The sequence below is a fragment of the Amblyomma mixtum genome, chromosome 2 (assembly GCF_055824585.1).
Source record: "Amblyomma mixtum isolate Tamu chromosome 2, ASM5582458v1, whole genome shotgun sequence".
In the NCBI taxonomy this organism is placed as follows: Eukaryota; Metazoa; Arthropoda; class Arachnida; order Ixodida; family Ixodidae; genus Amblyomma; species Amblyomma mixtum.
In genome coordinates, this window is record NC_143013.1 from 71,772,168 (window position 1) to 71,797,479 (window position 25,312).

At 48.0% G+C, this 25,312-nt stretch overlaps 1 protein-coding gene across 3 annotated transcripts in view; it reads left to right on the plus strand.

The window, feature by feature from the left end:
- LOC149359703 (brefeldin A-inhibited guanine nucleotide-exchange protein 3) overlaps positions 1–25,312 on the plus strand; it is a 90,530-nt gene that overhangs the window by 38,384 nt on the left and 26,834 nt on the right. For all 3 annotated transcript variants that reach the window (XM_089571831.1, XM_089571832.1, XM_089571834.1), the window contains 7 exons: positions 109–288; positions 1,927–2,221; positions 3,249–3,423; positions 4,481–4,628; positions 5,174–5,378; positions 6,790–6,960; positions 7,048–7,171. In XM_089571831.1, coding sequence (XP_089427957.1) covers positions 109–288; positions 1,927–2,221; positions 3,249–3,423; positions 4,481–4,628; positions 5,174–5,378; positions 6,790–6,960; positions 7,048–7,171 — 1,298 coding nt within the window. The remainder of the gene's footprint in view (positions 1–108; positions 289–1,926; positions 2,222–3,248; positions 3,424–4,480; positions 4,629–5,173; positions 5,379–6,789; positions 6,961–7,047; positions 7,172–25,312) is intronic.

Below are 25,312 nucleotides of genomic sequence, written 5' to 3' on the forward strand. Positions count from 1 at the left end.
TGTCTTGCACATGTAGTAGTATTTGCTGCTGGACATCAAAATTATCATCATACATTTTTGTTTGCTAAGCTAAGCTGTTTCACTGTTATCATTCCTGCCCCCTTGAAGGTGGCCTGTCATAAGGACCATGTGATTGCCAAGCGAGCGGTGACTTCGATCCATGACATTGTGGGTGCCCTGCTGTCTACGCACATCGACTTGCCACACTTCCACTTCAATGAGGCGCTGTTCAAGCCCTTCGAGAACATTCTCTGCCTCGAGCTATGCGACGTCGACATTCAGGAGCAGGTGCGCTGAGGAGGTGCTGGGTGCTTACATAATGCGCCTCACTGTATGAACTCCTCGTCAGTATGGGTGTCCGTCTTGCTCATGTAGCTTGTGAAGGAACTGTACAGTTAAATTGGGATACTTTTAACTCGAAGGGGACTGAATAGGATTAGGCCCAAGAATTTTTTGCATGCAGAACTCAAGAATGCAGGTAACGAATGTGAATGTGGTGTCATGTTAGCAAGGCAAGGCAGTGCTGACTAGTTTGCACTGTCAAGGTGAAGATTACCATGTGATTTATGCAGACTGGGGAATTGAGAAACCTCGTAACATCGAAGAATTCTTTACATGAAGGTTCGCGGCATCATTAGGGAATTGAGAAACCTCGTAACATCGAGGAATTCTCTACGTGGAGGTTCGTTACATCCAGGTTTAGTGTAATAAGTCAACGTGCAGTAGGTCACATGAATGCCGATGGCTTTGGCGGTGGTTGTCTCAGTTCCACATTTAACATGGAAATTAAAGCACACGAGCACAGTCAAGTGGTTCAACTACCTTCTTTTGCAATACTTTATTACTCGCATAATGGACGTGTTTTCCTTCCCAAAAATTTACAAAAATTTGGAGGTGCTCTTATCATGTGGGGTAATATTTTATCAAGGATTTACATTTTAGCAATCAAAATATTGTTTATGTTCATTATGTGAGTAAACTCAACACATTCATAAAACTCACTTGAGTGTCCCTTATTTTCGGGGAGAGAGCGGAGGGGTGGAGAGGGTCTTAAAACTGACCTTTTTATTTGTGGCTAGAATCTCATGAAATTTTATACACAGATGTGTTTTTCTCTTCTAATTCCAAAAATGCAGTCATAATTGAGCTGGTGGTCTTAGATGAAAAGTTATCTTAAATTCTAGAGTGTAATTAGATAATTTCTTTCGCGGCTTTAATGAACTTTGGCATGGCATTTTGTTGCTTTTAGTTACATGAATTGGTTGGTTTGGTTTATGGTTTATGGGGTTTAACGTCCCAAAGCGACTAAGGCTATGAGAGACACCGTAGTGAAGGGCTCCGGAAACTTCGACCACCTGGGGTTCTTTAACGTGCACTGACATCGCACAGTACATGGGCCTCTAGAATTTCTCCTCCAAAGAAATTCAACCGCCGCGGCCGGGATCGAACCATGAATTGATAGCCAGCGAATTCCCATACCCAATGACATTCTTACTTTTTTTTGTTTAGGCCACGTATATATAGCAATTTACAATTAACTTAGTGAGTTGCAGTGTCAAATACTGCAACCTTTTACTCTCGACATAGTACATCAGGATGAAATGGCCATAGGGAAATACGAAGAATGTCACTGGGTATGGTAACTCTCTGGATATCAATTCTTGTAAATAAAAGCAACAAAATGCTGTGAGAAAGTTCACTAAAGCTGCGTAAGAAACTACTGGATTACATTCTAGACTTTGTAAGATTTAAGACCACCAGCTCAGTTATGATTTCATATTTGGAATCAGAAAAGAAAAACGCATCCGTCTGCAAAATTTCTTGAGATTCTAACCGTAAATAAAAAGTTAGTTTTAAGAACCTCGTCCCCCCTTCAATGCATTACGCAGTTCCCAGTGTGACTGTGTGGTGTGCATGCGCCCGCAGATTGTGAGCTGCATCTGTGAATTTGTGGAAGGATCGACTGCGGAGATCCGGTCCGGGTGGCGCCCTCTATTTGGTGCCCTGAGAGCAGTGCGCATGCCGTGTTCAGTGGCAGCCCCCCACGGTGGTACCGCAGCATGCGGCACCATCTCGGAGCGTGAGCAGCTGGAGAGGACCCACCACCTGAGAGTGGTTCTCGACGTGTTCGACGCCTTCCTGGGCACTGACAACCCGAGTGTCTTTGCGAACGCTGCCGTGGACTGCCTGCTCTGTCTTCTGAAGCATGTCCGGGGACCAGGTACTACTGCCCTTAAATGTGCACAGTAATAGAATAATAGCCATGTCGGTTTGTAGAACTTCGAAAACACGATTATACCCTCACCGTTGTGGCTCAACTAATTTTGGCTGCATTGTGCGAAAATACATGCGGTTTCAAAAAACATGCAGGCAAAGCAACCTCTCCAGTGTACGTAACTGGTCGAAATAGCCAAATTTTGTCTAGCCACAGTGCCGGGGGCAATTGCATTTTTGAAATTCTAAAAACAGATATGGCTATTGCTAACTATCGTCCAAGAATTGCTAATTGCACCCAGGTGCCTATCGTTAATAGTTAAACTATCAGAATTTGGTTACTCGCTTTACTCATTAACAAGATCCGCCTGTTTTAACGTAAGAGCGTTAAGGAGCTCGCATCGCAGAAAATCTAGCATCGTCAGTGTCGTTGACCGTGAGCGAAAAATCCATGAAAAATTTCCAGGGAAGCTACCTAGGAGGCAGGTGGGCCATCTAGGTCACATGACCTTGTGGCATCATCACAACCTGCCCACTGGATTGTGAGAAAACTGCCCACCGTGGCAGGTGCAGCTAAATTTATGGTTGGTCACTCGGGAAGCGCAATCTGGGTCGGCAGCACCTGCCATCCCAGGGCAGCGGCTTATTGCTTAACCGCTGCAGCACTGTGCCAGGAGTGGTACGAAGACTCCTAGGGATCTATGGATGTTAATTGGAGAACGACCAATTCTGCACATGTGGCAATAAACCCATTACAATATTGCATCATACCTTTTAGGCGGAGGTTAAGTTTCCCCTCCAATTTCTTTTACATCCGCCACCACTGGTATTACTATGTCGCAAAAGGCTTCTCTTTACCTCAAAAACTGTATTTTAAAAAATTTCTGACCTTCTAAAAGAAGCACCCGATATATATTTGGCTTTGAAAATGACCTTGACCTTTTTTGCGTGGCTTTTATGCAATTTTGCCTGAACAATGCAGTCATTTTTCTTTGCCCGCATCAGTTGCATGAGTCTTCGCCTCCTTGATACAGCCGAGCTGCAGGAGCAGCAGCAGCAGGCTGATCCCGAGGCAGGCCTTGCCCAAGACGTGGAGGTGATCCCACTCAACCTGTGCCAAGCAGCATTGCGCTACCTGGAGAGGTGCGCCCACATGCTCTCCTCCATGTACCTGATGCCTGCCTGCCCCGTCTTCCACTCGGCACGACGGTGAGGGAACCTGTCTTATCCGCTTTCTGCTTTTTCTCTTTCTCACTCATGTAATACCAGTGTGTATGATTGGAAATAACAGGGCTGTAGCCTTGTATTTCTCATCAATCAAGTTTTCTTTGCACAATTGATTGATTGCTCTTCGTTACTTTTTTGTTTTTTCTCCCGATGATTTTTCTTTGGTTTTATGGATAGGTGATATTTTGCATTGTACAGCTGATTTTTTTATTTGATTTCACTGATCTTTTAGCCTTAGGCTTGATGCATTAGCTTTGGTATGTGTGCATCATGTCTGCACCTAATGTATGTGCTTTTATCAAAGGCGTGGAAGGGAATAGTTTTGGCTGATAAAACAAGGCATGTGACTGGTTTAACTTGACTGTTTTTGCATAAATAGGAGGGCTACCAATTCTTATCCTTCTCATATTTGGATGCTTTGCCCCTTTGCATTGAAGTACTGTGGGGTAGCCACTGCGGTGGTTGATTATCACAGCATATCAGCTTTTTAAGCTGCGTTCTGCAGACCCGGTCTGCTCGTATTCGTAGGTGCTTTGCCCGCTTTCCCTTATGTGCCGCGAAGAAACCTCAGCGTTTCTCCTCTTCATGTCACATCCCTACAAAAACTGCTGTCTCGAATGCTAGCACACCATTTAGATTTTTGTTGTTGTTGCTGTTGGTAGTGGTGGTGGTGGCAGGGGTGATTTAGGCACTGCAGAGAAGCCATCTTGGCGGGTGATTGCTGCCGCATTTCAGCTTTTCATCAGCGTGCTCTCACGTTCAGCCCACTTGTATGTTTGCACACGTGCGGTTGGCTATAAACGTATTATACAACCACAATTTGTTGAAATTTTAAACGCACTAGCCAGGAAATTGTGTTTTTCGCGAACATATTAACTGGTAGAAATATAGTGTTAGCTCTATGCTCTATGGGACATTTTTAATATCTGTGATTTTGAACGTACGAACCGGTATATCGTATCAATTGGAAATGTATCAGTGAGGTTTTACTGCATTCTTTTTCACTTTCTTCTTTTTTTTACTCTGTCTCTCCTTTCAGGATCAAATTCAACTCTGAGCCCAACTGTGTGGATCCAGTCATTCCCAACATGGAGCTGATTCTGTTCAAAGAGCCTGATTCTGTGTCACAGCATTCTGACAATGAAAATGCAAATGACGAAGGTGCTAACAAGGCATGGTACATCCAGGTGAGTGTGGCGTGCTCTGTGCTCTCACAACAGTCACTTGACTGACTTTAGCACTTACAGCAGATGCACTCCACTGGATTTTGAAGTAAGTGTGCCAGATAAGCATACTTGCTCAGCTTGCTCTCCAGTGTGCCAGTTGGCTGGCTATTGCAGCTTTGCCTGAACTCAATATAACAGTACTCTTATACTACGGCGTCCCTCATAGCCTGAGTTGCTTTGGGACGTTAAACCCCAATAAACCAATAAACCAAACCAGTACATCTCTTATATGCAGCCGAGGGCATCTTTCGGAAGTTGCCATTTTGATGGAATGCCTCGGAATGAAAAGTAGAATGGTGCCACCAAAAAACAAATGAAATGACATCGTTTTATTTTGCATTGTGCAGTATCCCTACTTTTTTAAGGACCAAATAAATTGCTGTTTACCATTGCATTTGGACAGGCAAAAACAAACTGCCAACAGTGGTATACGTTGGTAACCTTAGTGAAATGGTGGCAGCTTATGGCTGCTGCTATTGTAAACCTGCAAACTTTTTTTTGCTCAGGATGATTTGGCCGAAGCGTCAGTGCCCACCTCCCTTGACCAGACACTGAGCCTAGGGGAGCTTGACCGGCCCACGGGTGTTCTGCATGTCTGGTTCCTCCTACTTGAGGGCTTGGCAGGTGCAGTGGCCACCTGCCCCCGACGCTACCAGCCGCACACCATCGACACCTTGTTCCAAATGCTCAGGGGTCTGCGGGAAGTGCCCGGTGAGCCCTCTTGCATGTACATTCAGTGTTGATTAGACAGGTTGGATGATTTAGGCTCAGGTTGGTATATACTTGTGTAATTAGAGAAGAAAATTGGGCTAGTAGGCGCTTTTAGTGCGAAAGCACTAATCTGAAGGTTCAGAACCTAGCGAAATCGTCTACAGTTAAACCTGGATGTAATGAACCCCTATATAGCGAATTCCTCGATATTACAAAGTAACTCAGTTCCCCAACGCCGCCCCCATTGAAGTGCGTGTATTTGAGACCTCGATGTAACGAAGGGATTGTGCAATTGACCTCGATAGAATGAACTGGATACGCCATCTGTCTGTCAGCTAGTGCTGAGTTACTTGTAATTTGGCAGAACCACGCGAAAGTTTCGTGATGATAAAGCACGAACTGACATGAGAGGAATGCCTATCGCTACGAGCGACTGCAGCTGACGCAACGCGCCGTGCTCAGTGCCATCATACCATGTGGCATGACAACAGTTCATGCTCAGAAGCAGTGAAAAATAATAGGGCACAGCAAAACAAAACGAATACACAAGCAGTGCCCAATCATCCATCGCTTCCGTGCAGTTCGCATAATTCCGGCGCCGCTAGCCTTGCGCATCGGGAGTAGGGACGGCGAAGAGCATCAGCAATGCAGGTTGAGGAGTCTGTTTCCTGGGGCAACAGCGAGGGGACGATCGAGAGAGGGACCATGCTGGGAGAAGCATATGCCTCCGCAGTCGATCTACAGCAGCGACGCTATCACGAGCGCTCTCCTCTAGCTTGGTTGCGGTGCCCCCACCTCCCCCACCCTCCCCACCCCACTCTTAGCAGTGTTGCACGAGCTGCGGTGGAGGTTTCCTTATTTTGGTTTCCTTTCTGCACTGTCCTTTCGACTCTTCTTGCAAAAACTTCACATAACGAAAACTTAGACGTAACGAAAAATCTCAGACTTTTATCAATTTCTTTATAACCAGGTTTAACTTTATTACCGATGTATATCCGCAAAAATAAAGAGGCACGAAAAAGAAATCACATCAATCCACGACTTAATTGTATTCACAACTGGGAGTCGAACCCGCTGCAGTGGGAACAGATCAGCGTCAAAGTCCACTGCACGAGACTACTAGGCTATCGCGGTTACTGCGAAAGTGCGTCTTAACCAAAGGACATGAGAAGAAGCAGTTCATCTTATACGGATTTTCTTTTCACTGATTTTATAGGAGTCTATCTAAATGTTCTCACATTCTTAGTTTTTATCCAAGATTCATCTTAACCAAGTTCATCCTAACTGGCGTCTACTGTGGGCTCAATTTTATAGAACCCTGTATGCTTGTATCATCTTCGCGGAGATTTTAAAAATGATCTTATAAATGTACATGCTGAGACGCGTTTCTCTTTTTTTTTTCTTTACGCAGGGCCAGAATTTGGTGTGTATGCCGTGAATCACCTGCTGCTGCCAATGCTTCAAGGATGGCTTCGTCGGGCATCTAAGACTTACCGGGGATGGGACGGCTTTGCCAACAACTTTAAGCAGTGCTGTGGCCTGGCGACAGAGCTTGTGGTGGAATATCTAGGAGAACTGTCAGGTCAGTGCAGATGCATTGGTCTAAACATTGGTGCTATGAACCGTGGTAAGAAATTGTTGATAAACCACTCTATCCTTGCACATGCAGCCTCCGGTGCTCTCAATCAGGTTCGGGGTCTCACGCTCATGGTCCATCAGCTCTTCCTGGTGTTAGCCGAGTGCATTGCTCAACCTGTGGAGGTCGTGTCAAGACTGGGATGTGCCTGCATCCGGTTCGTAGCATCTTCTCTTTTTTCCATTTCTTTCTTGTTGTGGTTCGAGCAGCGGCCATCCAGGTGTCGGGATCAAACTTGACGAGATACAGTCTAGCCCGGTTATAACGAAGTCGGCGGGAATCGGAAATCACTTCGCTATATCCGCTATTTCGTTATATGTGGACTATGAAAAAAAATGCAAACATCGGCATACCGATTTATTGTCGCTGAAAGAAGTCGTCCAGCGTCCCCTGAACACGTTTCGTGAGTGCGGACTTCAGGATTGCGGCTTCCATACCATCCAACTGCGAACCAAAGATCTAGTCGAACTCCGCGATAACGATAAAAATGAGCCACGCTTCCAACATGCACAATGCTGCCGCGCTTTCTCCCTGCCTTGCGCACCACGGCACCGACATAAAACAAAGCGCGCGCTGCCACACCTCCTGCAGGCTGCAGTCCAGCCATGGCGCCGACTGCCTGGGAGAAGTAGAGAACCGAGATTGGCCAAGACGGCCGCTCTCTGCGACGTCATCGAAAAAAAAAATCGTCTCTGTTCTTTTTTACATTTTTCCCCTGCGCGGCGTGCTCTACCGCTCTACGCCGTGACGCCGATTAAGGACGGCGCAACACGAGACCGCGTGCCATGCGATGCAGTGAAGCAACCTTTCGCTCCGCAGGAGAGCAGACGACGCCACGAAAGGACGCCGTCAGCCGAATTTTGCTCTTATTTTCGCGGAAAAAATCGCCTCAAGGACGCAAAAATGTGTTGATTGGCAGATTATTTTTCGGTTGGTATTAAATCTCTTCGTTATATCCGCTGACGCGCTCTTATTTACTTCGTTAAAACCGGACCCAAAATGTATTGAAAATGCAAAAATGGGAATGGGAAATTGAAATCCCTTCGTTATAACCGCTATTTTGCTATAAGTGGCTTCGTTATAAACGGTGAGAGAAGCCAACAGCCACAGAAACCAAGGAGCACAGGGGATTTTTAATTAATTTATTTTTTTGTGGTGTTGATCAAGTAAGAATCTTACTGTCGCTTAAAGATAATTGATTAGAAAAGCAGAAGAAAAAACAACCACATGCCGCCGGTGGGATCCGAACCCACGACCTCCGAATTACGCGTCCGGTGCTCTACCTCTGAGCTACGGCGACGGCTGTCAAACCTTCTGCTTTCGGGGGTATTTATGTTTACAAATAACCTAACCTTGAGAGTGTTCATCAGCGCCACCCACGTTCGTAAGCGGCGGACGTGGAACGTCCTGAGTTACCGCCGGTGTGACGTGGAACGCCATCGAACGGCGAGGGTGGAAGCTGTGTGAGAACCTTCTTATGCTTCCTATGGCATCAAGGCTGCCAGAACCGAGGCCCTCGCTAAGCAATTAAGCAAACAAGGGAAGGGGTATGAGGGGCTCGTTATAAATATGAGAGAAGCCAACAGCCACAGAAACCAAGGAGCACAGGGGATTTTTAATTAATTTATTTTTTTGTGGTGTTGATCAAGTAAGAATCTTACTGTCGCTTAAAGATAATTGATTAGAAAAGCAGAAGAAAAAACAACCACATGCCGCCGGTGGGATAGACTGTAATGGTAACGGGCTAGACTGTAACGAGCTAGACTGTAATGGTTTTGCCAAGGCTTTTGATGTGTTTTTTTTGTGTGTGTGCAAATCATTTGTAATTCCCCTGTGTGCATGCATTGTCTAATCAGAAAGGAGGAACTTTAGCTGATTATATAAGTTTAATTTCTTCATTTGGTGACTGTACAATGCCTTAATTTCGTTTTGTCATTGACGTGAGCTTTCTCTCACTAAGGGTCAACTTGCAGTGAAGCACTCTTCTCTGAAGCCTCTTATAGGAGCCGTGAAACACATTTCAGTACATTGTTTTGCCTGTTGGCTGCATAGAGTGAGTTATAGTGATGCTATTAGCATCGGTTGTACTGCGAATATTCAAGTTTTTAATATTTTACTTAGCTAGCTAAAACAAATTCATGGCGCTGATGATGTCACTACACAGTGAGTTTTTAGCAGTGGATATGACATTATTGGTTGGGAGTTTGATGATTGGACAAACAGTAAATATATTGCAAATTGTGTTCCACAGCCCCTTTAAAGTGCAAGGATTCCTTAAACACCATTGTGAAGTTAGTAAGATTGTCGATTTTCTTTCTAGCATGCTAAATATGTAGATTTTACAAAAACCCCGGCCTTGCTAAAAGAAAGACAGAATATCGGCATCATCTAATACCTGTTGTGTTTCTGCATACTTTTTCGTGCTATCTGTGGCTACAATTTTGTGAGGAGTGAGTTGATGGCCTAACGGTAAATTGTGTTCAAGAAATAGCAGTACTTATAAAGAGAGTCAGAATGTGTTATTTTGAAAGGGAAAGATGTTTTGTCTAACCATATGCAGCCACCTTAGTGAGTGTCCTACTATTGGCAGTGACTTTATTCATTTCAAGTGAATTCAACATCCTTCACATTGCAGATAGGATGCTTTTTTTGTGGCAGCTGTGGACGCAGTAAATATTCTTCGTCTGAATGCTGAGTTAAGGAATGCAGCGCGAAAAGATGAGGACAAACGAAGAAGTGGACGTCCTGGAAGTGGAAGTGAAAGTCCTGTCCACTTCTTTGTTTGTCCTTGTCTTTTTGCACTGCATTCTTTAACCATGATCACTGACCAACAAGCTCAAACAGCCACTTTAGTTCATGATGGCATGTCGGCTGCCATTTTTATGCAGACAGATCTTGCTACTGGTAATGATATACAGGGTGTTTCACCTAAGACTTTCTGCAATTTTTAAAAATAAGCTATTTGAATTAGATGCGCGCTTTTTCTGGCATAGCATTGTCAGTGGTGTAGTACATCCTAATGCAGCTAAGACGTGCTAACTAGCAGGCTTGTTAACCAATATTTAATAGTTAACTTTTAAACTATTACCATTGGGCTCCTTAATTATTGAGAGGCATGCAGCCCATCGTAAGTAATGTCCATATCCGTTTTTAGAATTTCGAGAATGCGATTATCCTCGGCGCTGTGAGCCAACAAATTTCGCCTACATCGCGCCAAAATACATGCGGTTTGAGAAGCTTGCAGGCAAAGCAACCTCTCCAGTGAACCTAACTCGACGAAATAGCCTAAATTTGTTGGGCCACAGCGCCGAGGATAATCGCGTTCTCGATATTCTAAAAACGGATATGGCCTTTACTTACGGTGGGCTACATGCCTCTCAATAATTAAGGAGCCCAACGGTAATAGTTTAAAAGTTAACTATTAAATATTGGTTAACAAGCCTGCTAGTTAGCACGTCTTAGCTGCATTAGGATGTACTACACCACTGACAATGCTATGCCAGAAAAAGCGCGCATCTAATTCAAATAGCTTATTTTTAAAAATTGCAGAAAGTCTTAGGTGAAACACCCTGTATACACATAGGTATATTTTTTTAAATTTCTGTAGTCATGTGCATCTTGTCATGCGCCTAGTGTCCCTGGCTGTCTTTGTAGTGTCTGTTCTGCCTTTGGCCTTGACGACACACGCATTGGGCCGCATAGGCCACCTCCTGACTCGTGTGCGGCTATGCAAAGCTGCCGCTGGTGACGCAAGCTAGCCTTTCTATCTCATCTCATTGAGCTGTTTTGCACTGAACTGTGCTTCACTGCAACTGGACTTGAACTTCGCTGCACCAGAACTGCAACTGACTGAACTGGACTGCACTGATCGGACTTAGCTGAGCTGACGAGACCGAACTGACAGAACTGAACTGGCCGGACTGAACTGAACTGAACCTACTGAATTTACTGGACTCAGTGAGCTGACTAGACTGAACTGAGCTGACCGGACTGAACATAACTGGACTGACTGAACTGAACTGAAATGAATAAACTGAACATACTGGAAGTTTAGACTGGATTGACTGAACTGACTAGACTGAACTTGATGACAAGGCTGAACTGAACTGGCCTGAGTGAACTGTGCTGACTGGACTGAACTAAACTGAGCTGACTGGACTGGACTGACCGGGCTGAGCTGACCGGGCACTGTAGTGCACTGCACTGCACTGCTCTGAGCTGCACTAAGCTGCACTAAGCTGCACTGAGCCGAGCCGAGCTGAGCCGAGCCGAGCGGAGCGGACTGGACTGTGGCAGTGGCAGCGGCAGTGCTACTGCCGCCAAGCATTTGGAGGCGCTGAATGATGGGGTGAAAGATAACGATGAAAGATGACGATGACGGCGAATTAAAACAGTAGTGCTAGAGACCACCAGTTTGAACATGCAACGCTGCCGGCTGTGACGATAGCCGAATGATCTGAGGCTCCGGCGAATGAAGCTGCTGTTTCTATTGGCACTGGTCCGCATCTTGTACAAGGCTGAAGTTTTTATACTCAATACCACCCGGCTGAAAAATTTGGTAAATATTCGGAAATATTTGACTTCACGTTCCACTTTAGGTCCGGCCTTGCATTTGGCCGGAAGTTGGCTGCGGTTTCTGCATGATGTTTGCCTCAGTTTGCCGGTAATGGCAGCTGAAATCAGGCTTTAGAGTGAGTCAAACCGATAAACAATTAACTGTGCTGCATGGCGTCTTTGTCCAAAACCATGTACGGGCAGGATGTAGACGAGTAGGACAAGCACTCTTCTGGTGTTTTTTTTAGCAGTTACCTTGCCTATATTCTTCGTACCTCGCAGTACTTTATAGGCACGTGTAGCATGACTGGTTACCAGTGAGCTGTATATAGCTGGCACATCCAGTCTCCTCTTGTCTGCATTTTCTCTCTTTCTGTTTGAGCCTGCTAAGTGATTTAGTAAATGAATTGTAAATTGTGGGGCTTAACATCCTGATGCGACACATGGGCTCTTGGGATGCCATTGTGGACGACTCCAGATTAATCTGGAGCACCTTGGGCTCTTTAATTAACGTGCGCTAACCTCGCACAGCACACAGGCGTTTGTAAAGGACAAATGCGTAAGTTTTAGAAATCGATGAGCTTAAAGGGGTCAAATGTGTGAAACTTGCAGGTAAAGGTTGCGAAGTCCTTTCGGGCTACCATTTCAAATGGTGAAGTAATCGCCGATTAAAATCGCGACGGTCTCCAAGCTTCTCCGCAGCACTCAGCGCCAAGTAGGGGGGTGGGGGGGGTCATGATGACGTCATCGAAGGTACCGGTACATTTGCAAGGCACAAACGCTTGCTTTGAAGGAAAAAAACCAACGCCACTGAACGCAAATCCCGCCGAGCGTTGTTTGGCAGCATCCAGCGAGGCATGGCAAGGCTTGGCTGATGACAACGGTAATTTGAAATATTACCTTCCGTGACGTCACACCGAGCTTCCTCGCTTTCCTTGGGTGCGTTGAGGGGAAGCCTAAAGTTCAATCGTCGATTATGTGTTTATTTTAAGCGCTAGTGCGAAAACACTTTGCATGCTTTATCTACAGCTTCTATAAATTCATAATAAAGAGCGCAAAAGTCGACGGACCAGAGAAAGGAGAACACAGGACGAGCGCCGACTCGCAACTAAAGGCTTTATCCTTTAAACCTTCATATATATGGGAACACACAAAAAGGCGTGAAATTTAAAAAAAAAAACACAGCAGGAGAACATTATGCTAAACTGTGCACACCCCTCTCTCAGCGTTTGTCCTGTGCTTTCCTTTCTCTAACCCGTCGTCTTTTGCGCAGTGCTATTGTGAATCTATACCAACTAGCCCAACCCAACGTCTTGCTGAGCCTCTATAGATTTTAATCTTAGAATATCGCGGAATCCCCACAAAGTTGGGCAGTTTCCTCTTAATGCTTTTACACTAGAGGCCCCATGCCATAGAGTTTTTTACTACTACCTAGAGGGAAAGCTGGCGGCTCTGCACTTCAGCCACCATGGACGCTCAAAGCATCATGGGACGGTGAGCTACTTGTTGCGGGACAGTCGTAGTTTTTCAGGAACACGGAGTGTCACTACTGAGATGTTTCATTCCAAAAACGCTGTTCGTCTGTGCGCAGACGACTTTCGCGCGACCGCAGTGTGCAAAAGCCATAGTAGTGAAAACGCAACGACACACGACGCCAATAAAAGGTTTCACTTTTCCGAAATGCCATTAAAAAACCTCTTAAAGATCTAAGCAACAACACTTTTTTTAAAAAACATATTTACTTACTTTTAAAAATGCGCCTGTTAATTATGAAATATTAGTTTTTGTAGTGTTCATTACTTGGCCAATAGGAGAGCTAGCCATCTCTTATTTTGGGCAAACTTTGCACTTACATGCTTTTCTGCTTGTTTGTTGCAGTTTACGGACAGGATATTTAATGTTAGGACATTCATAGTTATCGAAAAGCTCTATTCTTCTATTATTTTTTGGCCAAAAGTTGAAGTTCCGCAACAAGTAGCTCACCGCCCCATGATGCTTTCAGCGCCCATGGTGGCTGAAGTGGTCTCGAGGGGCCTCCATGCAAACTCCCATAGACGGGGCGGCAGCTTTCCCGCTAGGTAATAGTAAGAAACTCTATGCCCCATGCTACCGCAATGCGTAGTCGGTCATGAAATTCGCACTTTGGGTGGTGGGAAGTGACTTCACCAGACCTGGAGTGACGTATGTCGCTTACGTCACTTCCGGTAAAGGCGTCGACTGCTGCGAATGTTTTCGCAATTTAACAAATTTTTGTATGTCGCTTTCGTCAAAATACGACGGCCGCGGCCGGGTTCGAACCCGCGACCTTGTACTGTGGTTCACATTTCTTATGAACCCACTACAGAAAGGCTTGTTTCCTTGTTGGACGCGAACCGAAGGTGTATTATGTCAGTCTTACCAGCTGTTAGGTCAGTCGTGGATGACAATGGCCTGCACTGATACTTCCGGTTTCGAAAGGAGCAACTTGAATAACCTGCCTTGCGGCGTCTTTCCGTTGTTTTCCAAGTGACCCATTAACGAACGAAGAAAAAGAAGCTAGCAAACTGTTATCCTCACCTAGTGACCTAAAATCGGATCCCGCTGGTCGACCCGAAAAGCTTGTTGGCGCCGCTTTAACGTTAAATCCGACTCTCTGGGTACCCGAGAAACTCGACAGGAACTGCTTGCTGAGGGACTTTAGTACTTATCCACGGACAAAGCGCAGCTGTCCTTCGGGTGCTTTAGGCTATCTTGTTCGCTTTATTTTCAACCGCTCTTCGTTGTTATCATTTCTTTTCCGCATTTCTTTTTTAAAAATCTTACAGAGGCAGCCTTGTCTCCTTGCCCTTTCCCAACTTCCTTCCGCGTTCGCTTCACCTTTCGACTCCCTTCAGTTCCTCCTGATTATTCGCCTGTAGACGTCTCCCCCTTTCGCGGTTCCCACGGAATCCCATTACTGCCGATCATTTTTCAAGCTCTTTTATCGCCCGTGCACTCTCCGGTGGACCCGGTGCGCACGCGGTGTCTTTTTTTCATTATGGTCCCGTCGTCTCTCCCTCTTTTTTTCTTTGTTGTTTTTTCCTTCTTGGATCGGAAATTCGACCGCACTGGGTCATCGCACCCTCCCTTCAGCCCCACATGAAAGGGGGAGCTCCCTTCCGTAATTGGAATTAAGACGGCATCTCTACGCGCGCTTGTGCTCTCGGCCCTGCGACCGTTCGCCATTTTTTTTTTTTTCCTGCTTTGAAGACATCTGGTGATAGGAGACTGCCTTAACTTTTTCTTTTACCTTTGCTGAAACTCGGGGGCACACGTCGTGCAGTCGCCGGAGGTCTATCCTGTCAGCGAGCAAAGCCAATCGGGTTATCTGAGCGCGATCAGCTTAACCTTCTGCCTCTTAGCCGAGCGCACAGGCCTTTGTGTATGTAGCCCTTGCGGCTTCAGCTACCTCGAAGAACTTTCAAACTCTTGCCTCGTAGCGTATCGCATCAACGTTTTAATAGTTATATACTAAGCCTTTCAGGTTACCTCAACCAAATTAAAAGAAAAAGTTTGAGATTTCACAAGAATGAACGTTAAATCAGCATTATTCGAGGTTGCTTGGCGTTTAGAGGCTTGGTTTACGGCTGGTTTATGGTTTATGGGGTTTAACGTCCCAAAGCAACTCAGGCTATGAGAGACGCCGTAGTGAAGGGCTCCGGAAATTCCGACCACCTGGCGTTCTTTAACGTGCACTGACGTCGCACAGTACACGGGCCTCTAGAATTTCGCCTCGATCGAAATTCGGCCGCCGCGGCCGGGATCGAACCCGCGTCTTTCGGGTCAGCAGCCGAGCACCATAACCACTGAGCCACCGCGGTGGCGTACTTAGAGGCGCACTTAGCAATTTTTATTCCTTACAATTGCCCTTAAGTACTGGAGAACTTCAGTGGTTATGGCGATCGGTTGCTGACCCGAAAGACGTGGGTTCGATCCCGGCCTTGGCAGTCGCATTTCGATGGAGGCGAAGGGCCTGTGTGCTGTGCGTTGTCGGTGCACGTTAAAGAACCCCAGGTGGACGAAATTTCCGGGGCCCTTCACTACGGCGTCCCTCATAGCCTGTACAGCTTTGGGACGTTAAACCCCCATAAAGCATAAACCAAACTTATTTTTTTTTTGCCGCTAAATATCAGATTCGTTACGCCGCGGTCACATTCGGACGTTGTCACGCCGCGATCTCAATCGCAGAATCGTTTTTTTTCTTCCTCTATTAATGTTTATTTTTCACTAAATTACTTCTTGCTCTTATTTTTTCTGACTTTGCTGCTCATTATGAGCACTTAAACATTCGCGCGTGCATTCGGAGCACGTGGCACAGTTCGCCATCGTCCCCGTGCAAGACCGTCGTCTTCGCCGCTCTTCGCTTTCTTAGACTCTGCGAGATTGGCTCGTCGAGGGCCGCGTGAGAAGGATGACGCGCGTAATTAAATTTTTATCTCGGCCGCCTCTCTCCCTTCTCCTTCCCGACACGAGCCGACCAGCGGAGACGGATTGATTCCCTTCGCCACTTTGCGATTCCCTTCGACAGTGGCGAGGGGACACGTTCTTCGTTTCCGCCTTTCCCCCCCCGCCAATTTAGCTTTTTTTTTGTGTTTCTTAAATTCTGCTTCCGTTTTCCACCGTGCCCGTGGCCTTTCCGCACTGTTCCGACCCTCTCATCTTTTCTCTGATTGTAAACTTCACTTCCTCTCTTAGTGTTACCCGGTCCGCTTTCGCGCCTTTTCTCTTATTGCAAACTTCCGCTTCCGGTGTGGACCCCATCAACCTTCCCCCCCACGACCCCGGTCTGCTCCGCCCGCAATATCGAGGGAACGGACAACCGAGGGAAGGCCTAAGGAACGAAGCGGACGCCGCCGGCTGATAGCCTTCTCTGCAGGAGGAAGAGAAAATGAGATTAAAAAAACGAAACAAAACAGAAGAGATGGTTAGTTATTCTGCTCGGTTTGTGCGCTGTCTCCGTGCGTTGCCCCCCCCCCCCCCCCCCCCCCCCTGATAAAGGTTTAAAAAGAAATGAAAAGGAAGCCGGGAAAGGGAGAGGAGAGAGATATAGGAGGTAGCGGTGCTGTTTATCTTGGACCCGACCAGCATGGGCGAGCGGTTTCGGTGCTGTCTGTCCGCGTCGGGTCTCTCTCGAATGTTTTCTCCGAATGCTAATCAGTAATGGCTAGATTGCCCGCTCGGAGAGAAAAGAAAAAGAAAGACGATCTTGACGTCGTCCTGCGCCGCGTCGGGACGATTAATTACTCGGAGGGAAGGAGCCACCGCGCTGGTTGGTTCTTGGGCTGCCCTCTAGGGTGTGCCGTGTGTGCGTGTGCATGCATGGGTGCTCACTCGAAGTCGATGGCTCGCGCGACTCGTTTATAACTGGGTCTCGGAAGGAGGCGAAGAAACGCCACCTCTCTTTAGTTTTTTTCTCCGGCTTTCTTTTTTTGCTTTCGCCATTTTATTTTGTGTTTCATCTTTGGTCATTTTCGTTTGTTCGCTTGTATTGGTTTAAAGCCTTTAATTGATGGACGCATATTTGTTATTCGGCGGGCATTGAGCATGCACAAGGTTGTGAAACCGTGGTCTCACATTGACGCGTAGAAAATTATCAGACTTCGTGCTTTCAGGTAACCATTTCATTATTTTTTATTTATGACATATGTTGCGCTTCCTCGAGTAACTAAACTTATTACTGGGCTAACTAATTATGGCCTAATTGAATCAAGACTCACGTGAAGCGAAAAAGAAAGTTTGGTTTTATGGGGTTTAGCAGAGCGACTCAGGCTATATGAGGGACGCCGTAGTGAAGGGCTCTGGATAATTTCGACCACCTGGGGCACTGACACCGCAGAGTACATGAGCCTCTAGAATTTCGCCTTCATCGAAATGCAACCGCGGCAGCCGGTATTGAACCCGCGCCTTTCGGGTCAGCAGCCGAGTACCATAACCACTGAGCCACCACGGCGGTTCGAAAAAGAAAGAACGGGACATTAGCGCCTATCGCTGCCCTTTTCTCTGTTCTTGTTTGTTCAATTCACTGCGTTGGGTTTTTCCTATTAAGCTAGGTTCATGTACAGTTGCACATTTCGCTATTTTCTTTGCACTGGGTTTCATATCGGAATACCAGAGGACAACCAGGCGCCGCAGTAAAGATTGGAAAATTGATTTTTTGAGAGAAATAAATGGCGCAGTGTCTGTTTCACATCTCTGTGGACACCCCAGCCGAACCGTAAGAGAAGGGATAAAGGAGGGAATGAGAGAAGAACGAATGAAAGAAAGAAAGAGAAAGAAAGAAAGAAAGAAAGAAAGAAAGAAAGAAAGAAAGAAAGAAAGAAAGAAAGAAAGAAAGAAAGAAAGAAAGAAAGAAAGAAAGAAAGAAAGAAAGAAAGAAAGAAAGAGGTGCCGCAGTGGAGGTCTCCGGAATAATTTCGACCACCTGGGGATCTTTAACATGCACTGATATCGCACAGCACACGGGCGCCTTTTGCGTTTCATCTCCATCGAAACGCGGCCGCCGCGGCCGGATTCGAATCCGGAAACTCCGGCTCAGTAGCCGAGCGCCCTACGCTGCAGTCGTTCATCCTGAACTGCGGTGAATTATTTATCGACGTACGTACGTCGCTTGCTCACGCCGTGTTTCGCCAGTAAAAAGTAACCATGGTTTTCGCTTTCTAGTTTTGCAAACAAACAAAAAAATATAGCTTGAGTAGGTAAACCATATCAAATACTCATATAGGCACTCACGTACTGGTGACAAATTGGGCCCGAAAGGTCGGTACAAGAAGCCACGTTAGCGCACTTCCCGCGGTTCTTACGGCGACCGAAATGTAATGGACAGCTCCAGTGGATCGTAGCGCCAGATTTCTCTTTATTGGTACGATATAGCGCTCACTATTAGATTCGTTTCTTCGTTCGGTTTCGCTTCCGTCGTGTTCACACGACCCTTACCCGAAGCCTTTTGGGCGCATGTGCGCAGTGTTGCCTAGCCGACGTGACAAATATGACGGGCTGCGATTGAAACCGTGACGCACTATAACTGTAGTGCATATTCAGCTTTCCCGCCGCGGTGGCTCAGTAATTTTGGTGCTCGGCTGCTGACCCGGAAGACGCGGGTTCGGTCCCGGCCGCAGCGGCCGAATTTCGATGGAGGCGAAATTCTAGAGGCCCGTGTACTGTGCGACCCCAGGTGGTCGAAATTTCCGGAGCCCTTCACTACGGCGTCCCTCATAGCCTGAGTCGCTTTGGGACGTTAAACCCATATATAAACCAGGCGAAACCGTATTCAGCTTTGGAAGTGCTTTCGAAGTTGACCCGAAAGACGCGGGTTCGATCCCGGCCGCGGCGGCTGAATTTCGATGAAGGCGAAATTCTAGAGGCCCGTGTGCTGTGCGATGTCAGTGCATGTTAAGAACCCCAGGTAGTCGAAATTTCCGGAGCCCTTCACTATGGCGTCCCTCATACCCTGAGTTTCTTTGGTATGTTAAACAATAAACCAAACCAAACCGTATACAGCTTTTAAATAGCGATCTTTTCTCATACGGGGAACAACTATCATGCATAGCGGCATTCCATGTTGTCTTTAATCTCTGGATGTGTGTTCATAAGCCTGTCAGATGCCTCGCGTATATACTACAGCGAATGAGGGTGTAAGCTGCAGTGTTGATTCATACGTCGCTAAGCAGTGAATACCACAGCAAGGGGAGAGCAACGACATCTTTCTCAAGTCTTCCGGGCCAAGCTCGTGATGGGCTCCTGGTTCCCTCATTTCCTCAGTTCCTAATTGTAATCACCCGTGTCATCTGCATTAATCGTCCCTCGCGCGCCTCGCATTTTCAGTAACCTTCGGTTGGGCGCTCGCCGTCTTTAATTTTCAGGTGTTGCTGCTTCCTATGGGAGAAATCCCTCCGTTCTCTCCTTACGCGCTGTGCATTCCCGCGAGGCCAATTTCTCTTTGTTCGTTCCCAATTATTTTCTTCTTTTATTATTTCTTTTTTTTGGCGTGCATGAGACTGAGCGTGCTGACCCGCCCTCGCCCTCTCATTTCCGAAGCCGAGAGATAAAATAGAAGTGGCGAAGGACGCCACTAGATGGGGCGCACGACGTGTATGCGATCGGGTGCGCGGGGGAGGCCGGGTGGGGGTGCAGATTTGGCATCGTCACTAACGATGCTTGACTCTCATCTCGAGCCTCCACCGCGCTCCTGCTGCGCCGGCCTGCCGCTAGGTTCGCTGCTCGTCAGGCGGCGATGCTGCTTGAAGTTTTGCCTGTTTACTTTCTTCCGTCTCTCCTCGCGTCAGCGTGCGCATCGGCTTTCTTAACGCGATTCGCCCCCCGCTTTGGAATGCGTAATTAATGCCCCGTTAATTACGATTTTATCGCATCCCACCCTCTTTTTTTTTCGCTCCTATCCTGCTCTCTTACCCCCTTCCCCAGTCGTAGGGGGAGGATATATATGTTTCTGTGCTCTTGGGAAGCTTGCGCTGTACTGTACCCGTTGATTTCGCAGGGGACACGGAGCGCGACTTTTGTTTATTTTTTTATTTTCATGGTTCGGACTTCCTGGGCTACTCTTTTTTTCCCCCTTTTTTTTTCATCTGCACAAACGATCTTCTTCTAGTTCTTCTGTTATCTGAATATTCGGGTTTCTTTTTTCTTTATTGTTGTTTCCACCCTAATCAGCAACCTGACGAGGCTTGTTTATGCGCTGTGAAAAAACGGTTACGGGGTCTCGCCTGATTACTGGCCGCAGATCGATCCGTTGCCGCTTCTGTGCTCGTTTATCGCTCACAACGCAGCCCCCCCCCCCCCCCCCCCCGCTTTTTTTTTTTTTCTAATGAGCAAGCCTTCGTTTCGTTTTAGCGAAAACAGCGTTTTGAAGCGCTCTCTTCTGCTCATTTTTATGGTCTATTGCCGTATTCACCGTTCGAGATGCCAATCGGGAACTTGCTATAAACTTCAAATCCTCCCTCACTCCGCTAAACGTGTCGGACGCTCTAGCGACAGACGACGTGAGGCGGCGCCTCTTCGTGCGGCTGCCAGTGCTATAACAAAGGCTCGCCGGTATTGCTAGGGGAGTTCAACTCCATTCTGCGCTCTAAGCATTAATACGTCTATATGGGAGTAAACATTGAGTAAGCGGCCCTCTAGCGCACATCCTTTTATAAATGCATGGGAGTGCATAAGGAGACACCTTACTTCCTTTTCACTCCATTCTGTTTGGACTCTAGGTCTGACTTGCTTTGTGTCGTCACCTGTTTATTTATTTTTTGTTATGCGTTAGGTTGAAACCCCACCGTGAAAAGAAAAGTGTACTTCATCTGCCATGGTTGGCAGGTAGGAAATTAGAGAGAGGGAAATTCCCTGCTCCGCTTGTAAGGGAGCTGTTACAGGAAAAACACAGAGGGGGGGACTACCAAGAACGGGGGAAGTTCTGACACGGGCGAAAGAATGCCCAGCCTGAGCATGGTTGCCTCGGGAACAACCCGGTGGGTGGCTATGGTGGAGAGTGGAGGACCAATCAGCTTTCGCTGATTCATGCGCTGAGTCGGCAACCTTAGCTCTTTATGCAAGGAGAAGGCCTAGTGCCAAAGCATTGTCAACAATGCAAGTGCGGGGGCTAGTTGGTGCTTCATACTGATCAATTCGCGCTACAAAGGACATACACGCTTCGTCCGTTTGTGTTGTCGTGTGTGCGTGCCTTTTAGCGCGAATTGATCAGTAAAAAACATTGTCACCGCATAGCGATAATTAAGAGCCGCCGTATTTCGTTTTTTTTTTTTTTATGGCTATGGTTGCGCATATTCCAGAATTGTGGCGGTCCTCTGTCTTAGGCGAAAGTTCCCACTTTCAACTGCCGGCTAAGGGCTGCGTCATCTACGTGGTCCGGCTCCGATGTGCGCGCTCTCATATGTATGCAAGGGAGGGAGGGGGGGGGATGGAATCGCACAGCCACCACTTCGACCCGGAGGTGAGGAAAAATGCTGCTAGGTTCTTTCATTTTTTTTCCCGCCTTTAGTTTATCTACATCTTTGTCTTTCGAAAGCTGTCCTTGTAGGCTCGAGCGTCACGTTCTCCTGGAATACTCGGTGACTTTGGTGTTCGGCTGCCAAGCCCAATATCGCGGTACCGAATCTCGGCCCCGGCCTCCTCTTTTCGATTGAGGCGAAATGAAAAAAAGAAAAAAGAAAAGAGAAACTCCCATCTGCTGTGCGATGTCGGTGCTCTTTCCAGGAACCCCGGAGGGTCTGCACTAATCCGGAGCCCTCCACTATGGCTGCCCTGATAGCCCACGCGGCAGCTTGGGGACGTTAAACCCCACATTCCACCATTGCCGCCACTGTCCCGGCCTTGCGGAAGCCCGGCTCCCTCCCACCAGTGGCGAAACAGCGTCGACTATACTGCCGCGCACGGGTCGAGTTTGGGAAGTGCGCTTCGAAACTTTTGTGTTCGCCGCAATCCGCAGTTTCCCGAACTCCGCAACACCACCGCCAGCGGCTGTTTGCCTTCCTTCTTCGCCGGGAGTTTCGTGGCTGTCGAAAGAGTCCCAGTGCGATGCCGTTCACCCTGGCTCTGCGGCGCACCATCGCAGGGGGCTCCCGGGGATTGCCTGTATACCAGCCGCGGCTGCGAGCCATGACTCTTAATTAGCCGGCGCTCGAACTTTGCTCTCTTGCCCGTCGAACTACGGCTAGTGTCGTTGTAAGGGCGCAGCTTTTCGAGGATCAGTGTACTGTGCGCAATGGGTGGCGGCTCCTCGCGGATGGCACGCTAACAGAAGGTTTCTGTCCGGCTGTTATGCACTCCTACAGTCGTGCGTTTTCTATTAGCGTCAGTTGTCATAGCCTATGTGTAGAACATTGCTGTGATGCAACTTTCGCGCTTGGCGCGCAGGTTTGAGTCGTGTTATACTTCGCCTCAATACACATCATATATGCGGCGAAGCCTACGAGCGCGAAAAAAAGGAAGCGGAGGAAAGTGCTGAAGCGTGCTGTCCCCGACGAGGTCGCCGTACTTATCCGGCTTCGTAAGAGAGCGGGCAAGTTTTTTTTAATGCGAAAGCGCTACTTCAGACGTACCAACCCCGAGCGAAAATCTTGTCTTTCTTGTCCCGTGCTCCGAACTAACCCGAGCTTACCCGAGTTATTACTCGGGTAAGCTCGGGTTAGTTCGGAGGAGCGTCGCGCAAGCTGTAGCCAATGGGAGGCGCAGGTGGCAGGTGGCAGTTCAATTGATGATTGGTGACGAGAAGTTGCTCAGGAAGAGCAACATGGGTCGCACAATCCCTACCAGCGGCTTTGATAGGTACAGCCACCTGCCAGTGCAGTGGTGCATCGCTTAACGGCTGTACCACTGCGCTGGTAGTGGCACGAAGACGCGCCGCCATCTGTGAATGATATGTAGAGGATGACCAATTCTGCATATATGGGCATTCACCCACTAAAGCCATCGCGCTATACCCTTAAGGCAGAGTTTAATTGTCCCTTTCAAATGAAAAATGAACCCATCATTTCTCACGTCTACTCGGCGTAACTAGGTTAAACCTCTACGACATTTTTTTTTTCTGTATGAGCAGGGTGATAACACAGCTTTTGATAGTTAAGGCTCTGAGCGCGTGTCCTTTAGGAAACACAATTTATGGTCATCAAGAGCGCTCTAATTCAACGGCTCATGCGATGTCCCCGACTTTTTGCTGTTCTATCGTTAAATTGCGAGTTGTTCATGTAGCAAAAAAAAAAAAAAAAAATCTTCATTGTGACGTTAATAAAAAATACAGAGGTGCCGCTTACTTAGAGCTGAACACTTACGCAAGAGAAGCAAGACAACGGAAGAGTTCGCAAAAGCAACTGGCACTGGGGAACGGCACTAATTGCCTTCTAACGCCGCGTTAAAAGCGCCGCCCTGTATATACAACGCGTTCACACGCGTCTAAGGTTTAGGAACGTAGACATTCGCATGAAGCGCTGTGGATAGGTACAGCGGTGCTTGTCCGTCTATTAAAAAACAAAGAGCGCCACGGCAGAGCTATAGCCGCGGTCCGCACTCGTTCGTCTCCCAGCATAAACGAGCCGAAGCGCGTCGCAAGGCCCGGCGTAGTTTTCCCATCTCGCGCGCGGCCCTAACGAGTTGTTCGGGAAACGATTTAGGCCAAACAAGAGCACAAGCAGGAGCCGACAGCAGGGGCAGCTATAGGGCGACGACATTAGCGGTGGGCGCGGAATAACCAACAACACGACCCGAGTCCAAAACCAACGAGACCACGTTGTTTGCAGAGAGCCGCAGTGCGGCCATAACGCGTCATTCCTCTGGTCTAAAAGCGAAATTTTGTGCCTGCCGCCAACGACCGTGTTTGGGAAAGGCAAAAATGCGCCCGGCACAAGCAGGAGCCCAGCCTCCGTGGATGCTGCTTCTCCCGCCGCTTCTTTTTCTTTCCGACGCAGCGACCGCTGCTGTCGTCCTTGCGCGCTCGTCGAAAGAGCGTCGAGAAATGATGGCGCATAATAGCGCGGAAAGTTTGAGGCTTCCGTCGTCGTCGCCCTTTATTACAGAGGCTCGCTAGGCCTTACCCCCCCCCATCTCCTCTGCATTCCGCTTCCCTCGCAGTTCTCTACACGCTGTTTTGTTGTGCGCGGTCGGTTTTCAAAGCGCATCCGATGCGCCGTTTCACGTCTAATAGGAGACGCGGAAGGGCGCTGGCCTGCCTATACAACAATTCGGTAGTGGTGGGGCAGGGAGGAGAGGTTTGAGGGGGGGGGGGGGGGGGGGGGGGGGGGTGCTGAAAGTACACGAAAGGGGTGCAGATGATCGCGGGAGGTTGTAGACGAACGCGCTTTTAAATGGCGTCGCGCTAACTTGAACAAGAATAAGAACTAATTGGCCGTTTTCTCTCGCTGTCGGGAATGAGGAAAAGGGGTAGAAAGTGGGAAGGGGAGGGGGGCGTGTAAGGGGTCGGAACAATTGGAACGTTTCGGCGTGGATGCTTGCGAGTTATGGCGCGCTGATTCCCTCCGCCCCTGTGCTGTTCTTACTCGCGTGGGAAGCTTGGAAGCCGGACCCTTGCATTTCGACGGGGCTCGAAGTGTTCGTTCCAAAGCGCATCGCCCTTCTTTTCGCGGCGAGCTTTGCAACTGCCCGCACCGTTACAGGCGCCCTCATTGCTCTGCATTTGCGGGATCCTCCTCTTGGAGATCGATTGTGTGTGAGCCGGGGTTGTTTGTCGGTTGTTTGGGGTGTTGTTCGAAAGTCGGGGGAAGGGTTTGCGCGGGTGGAAGTTTGGTTGGTGGGGTAGGAGGGGGGTCGCATTGCGGAGTGAGGGAGAAAGGCACAGCTTCAGTGCAATTAGACAGCTTATAGCGTGGCACGGATGAGAGGCCGGGATCGTAGGGAACGAATTCGAGAACGAAGGCTTGCGTCCGAGGCTCGCTAAGCATTTCTGTGAGCCGCGACTTTCTAAACACGGGTTACGCGCGAGGGTTGTACGGGGTCGGTGGCGCTCTCCCGTTGCGACGTCGGCGGCAAGACAAATGAGTGCGCGTTGACTTGGCCCGTGGTCTCGATGCATGGAGTGGGCACATCGTTTGCGAATCTTTTGCTGATCGGGTTGTAGTGTGCGTTAGGCCGTTGTCGAAGATTCCTTGCGCCAGTCAGCGGAAGTTCGAAGCCTTTGCTCGCATTGTTGCCTATTGCACTGGGAAGAGAGGCGGGGGTCTTACGCTGTTTTCCCCCCTTTTATCGGAAACGGGAA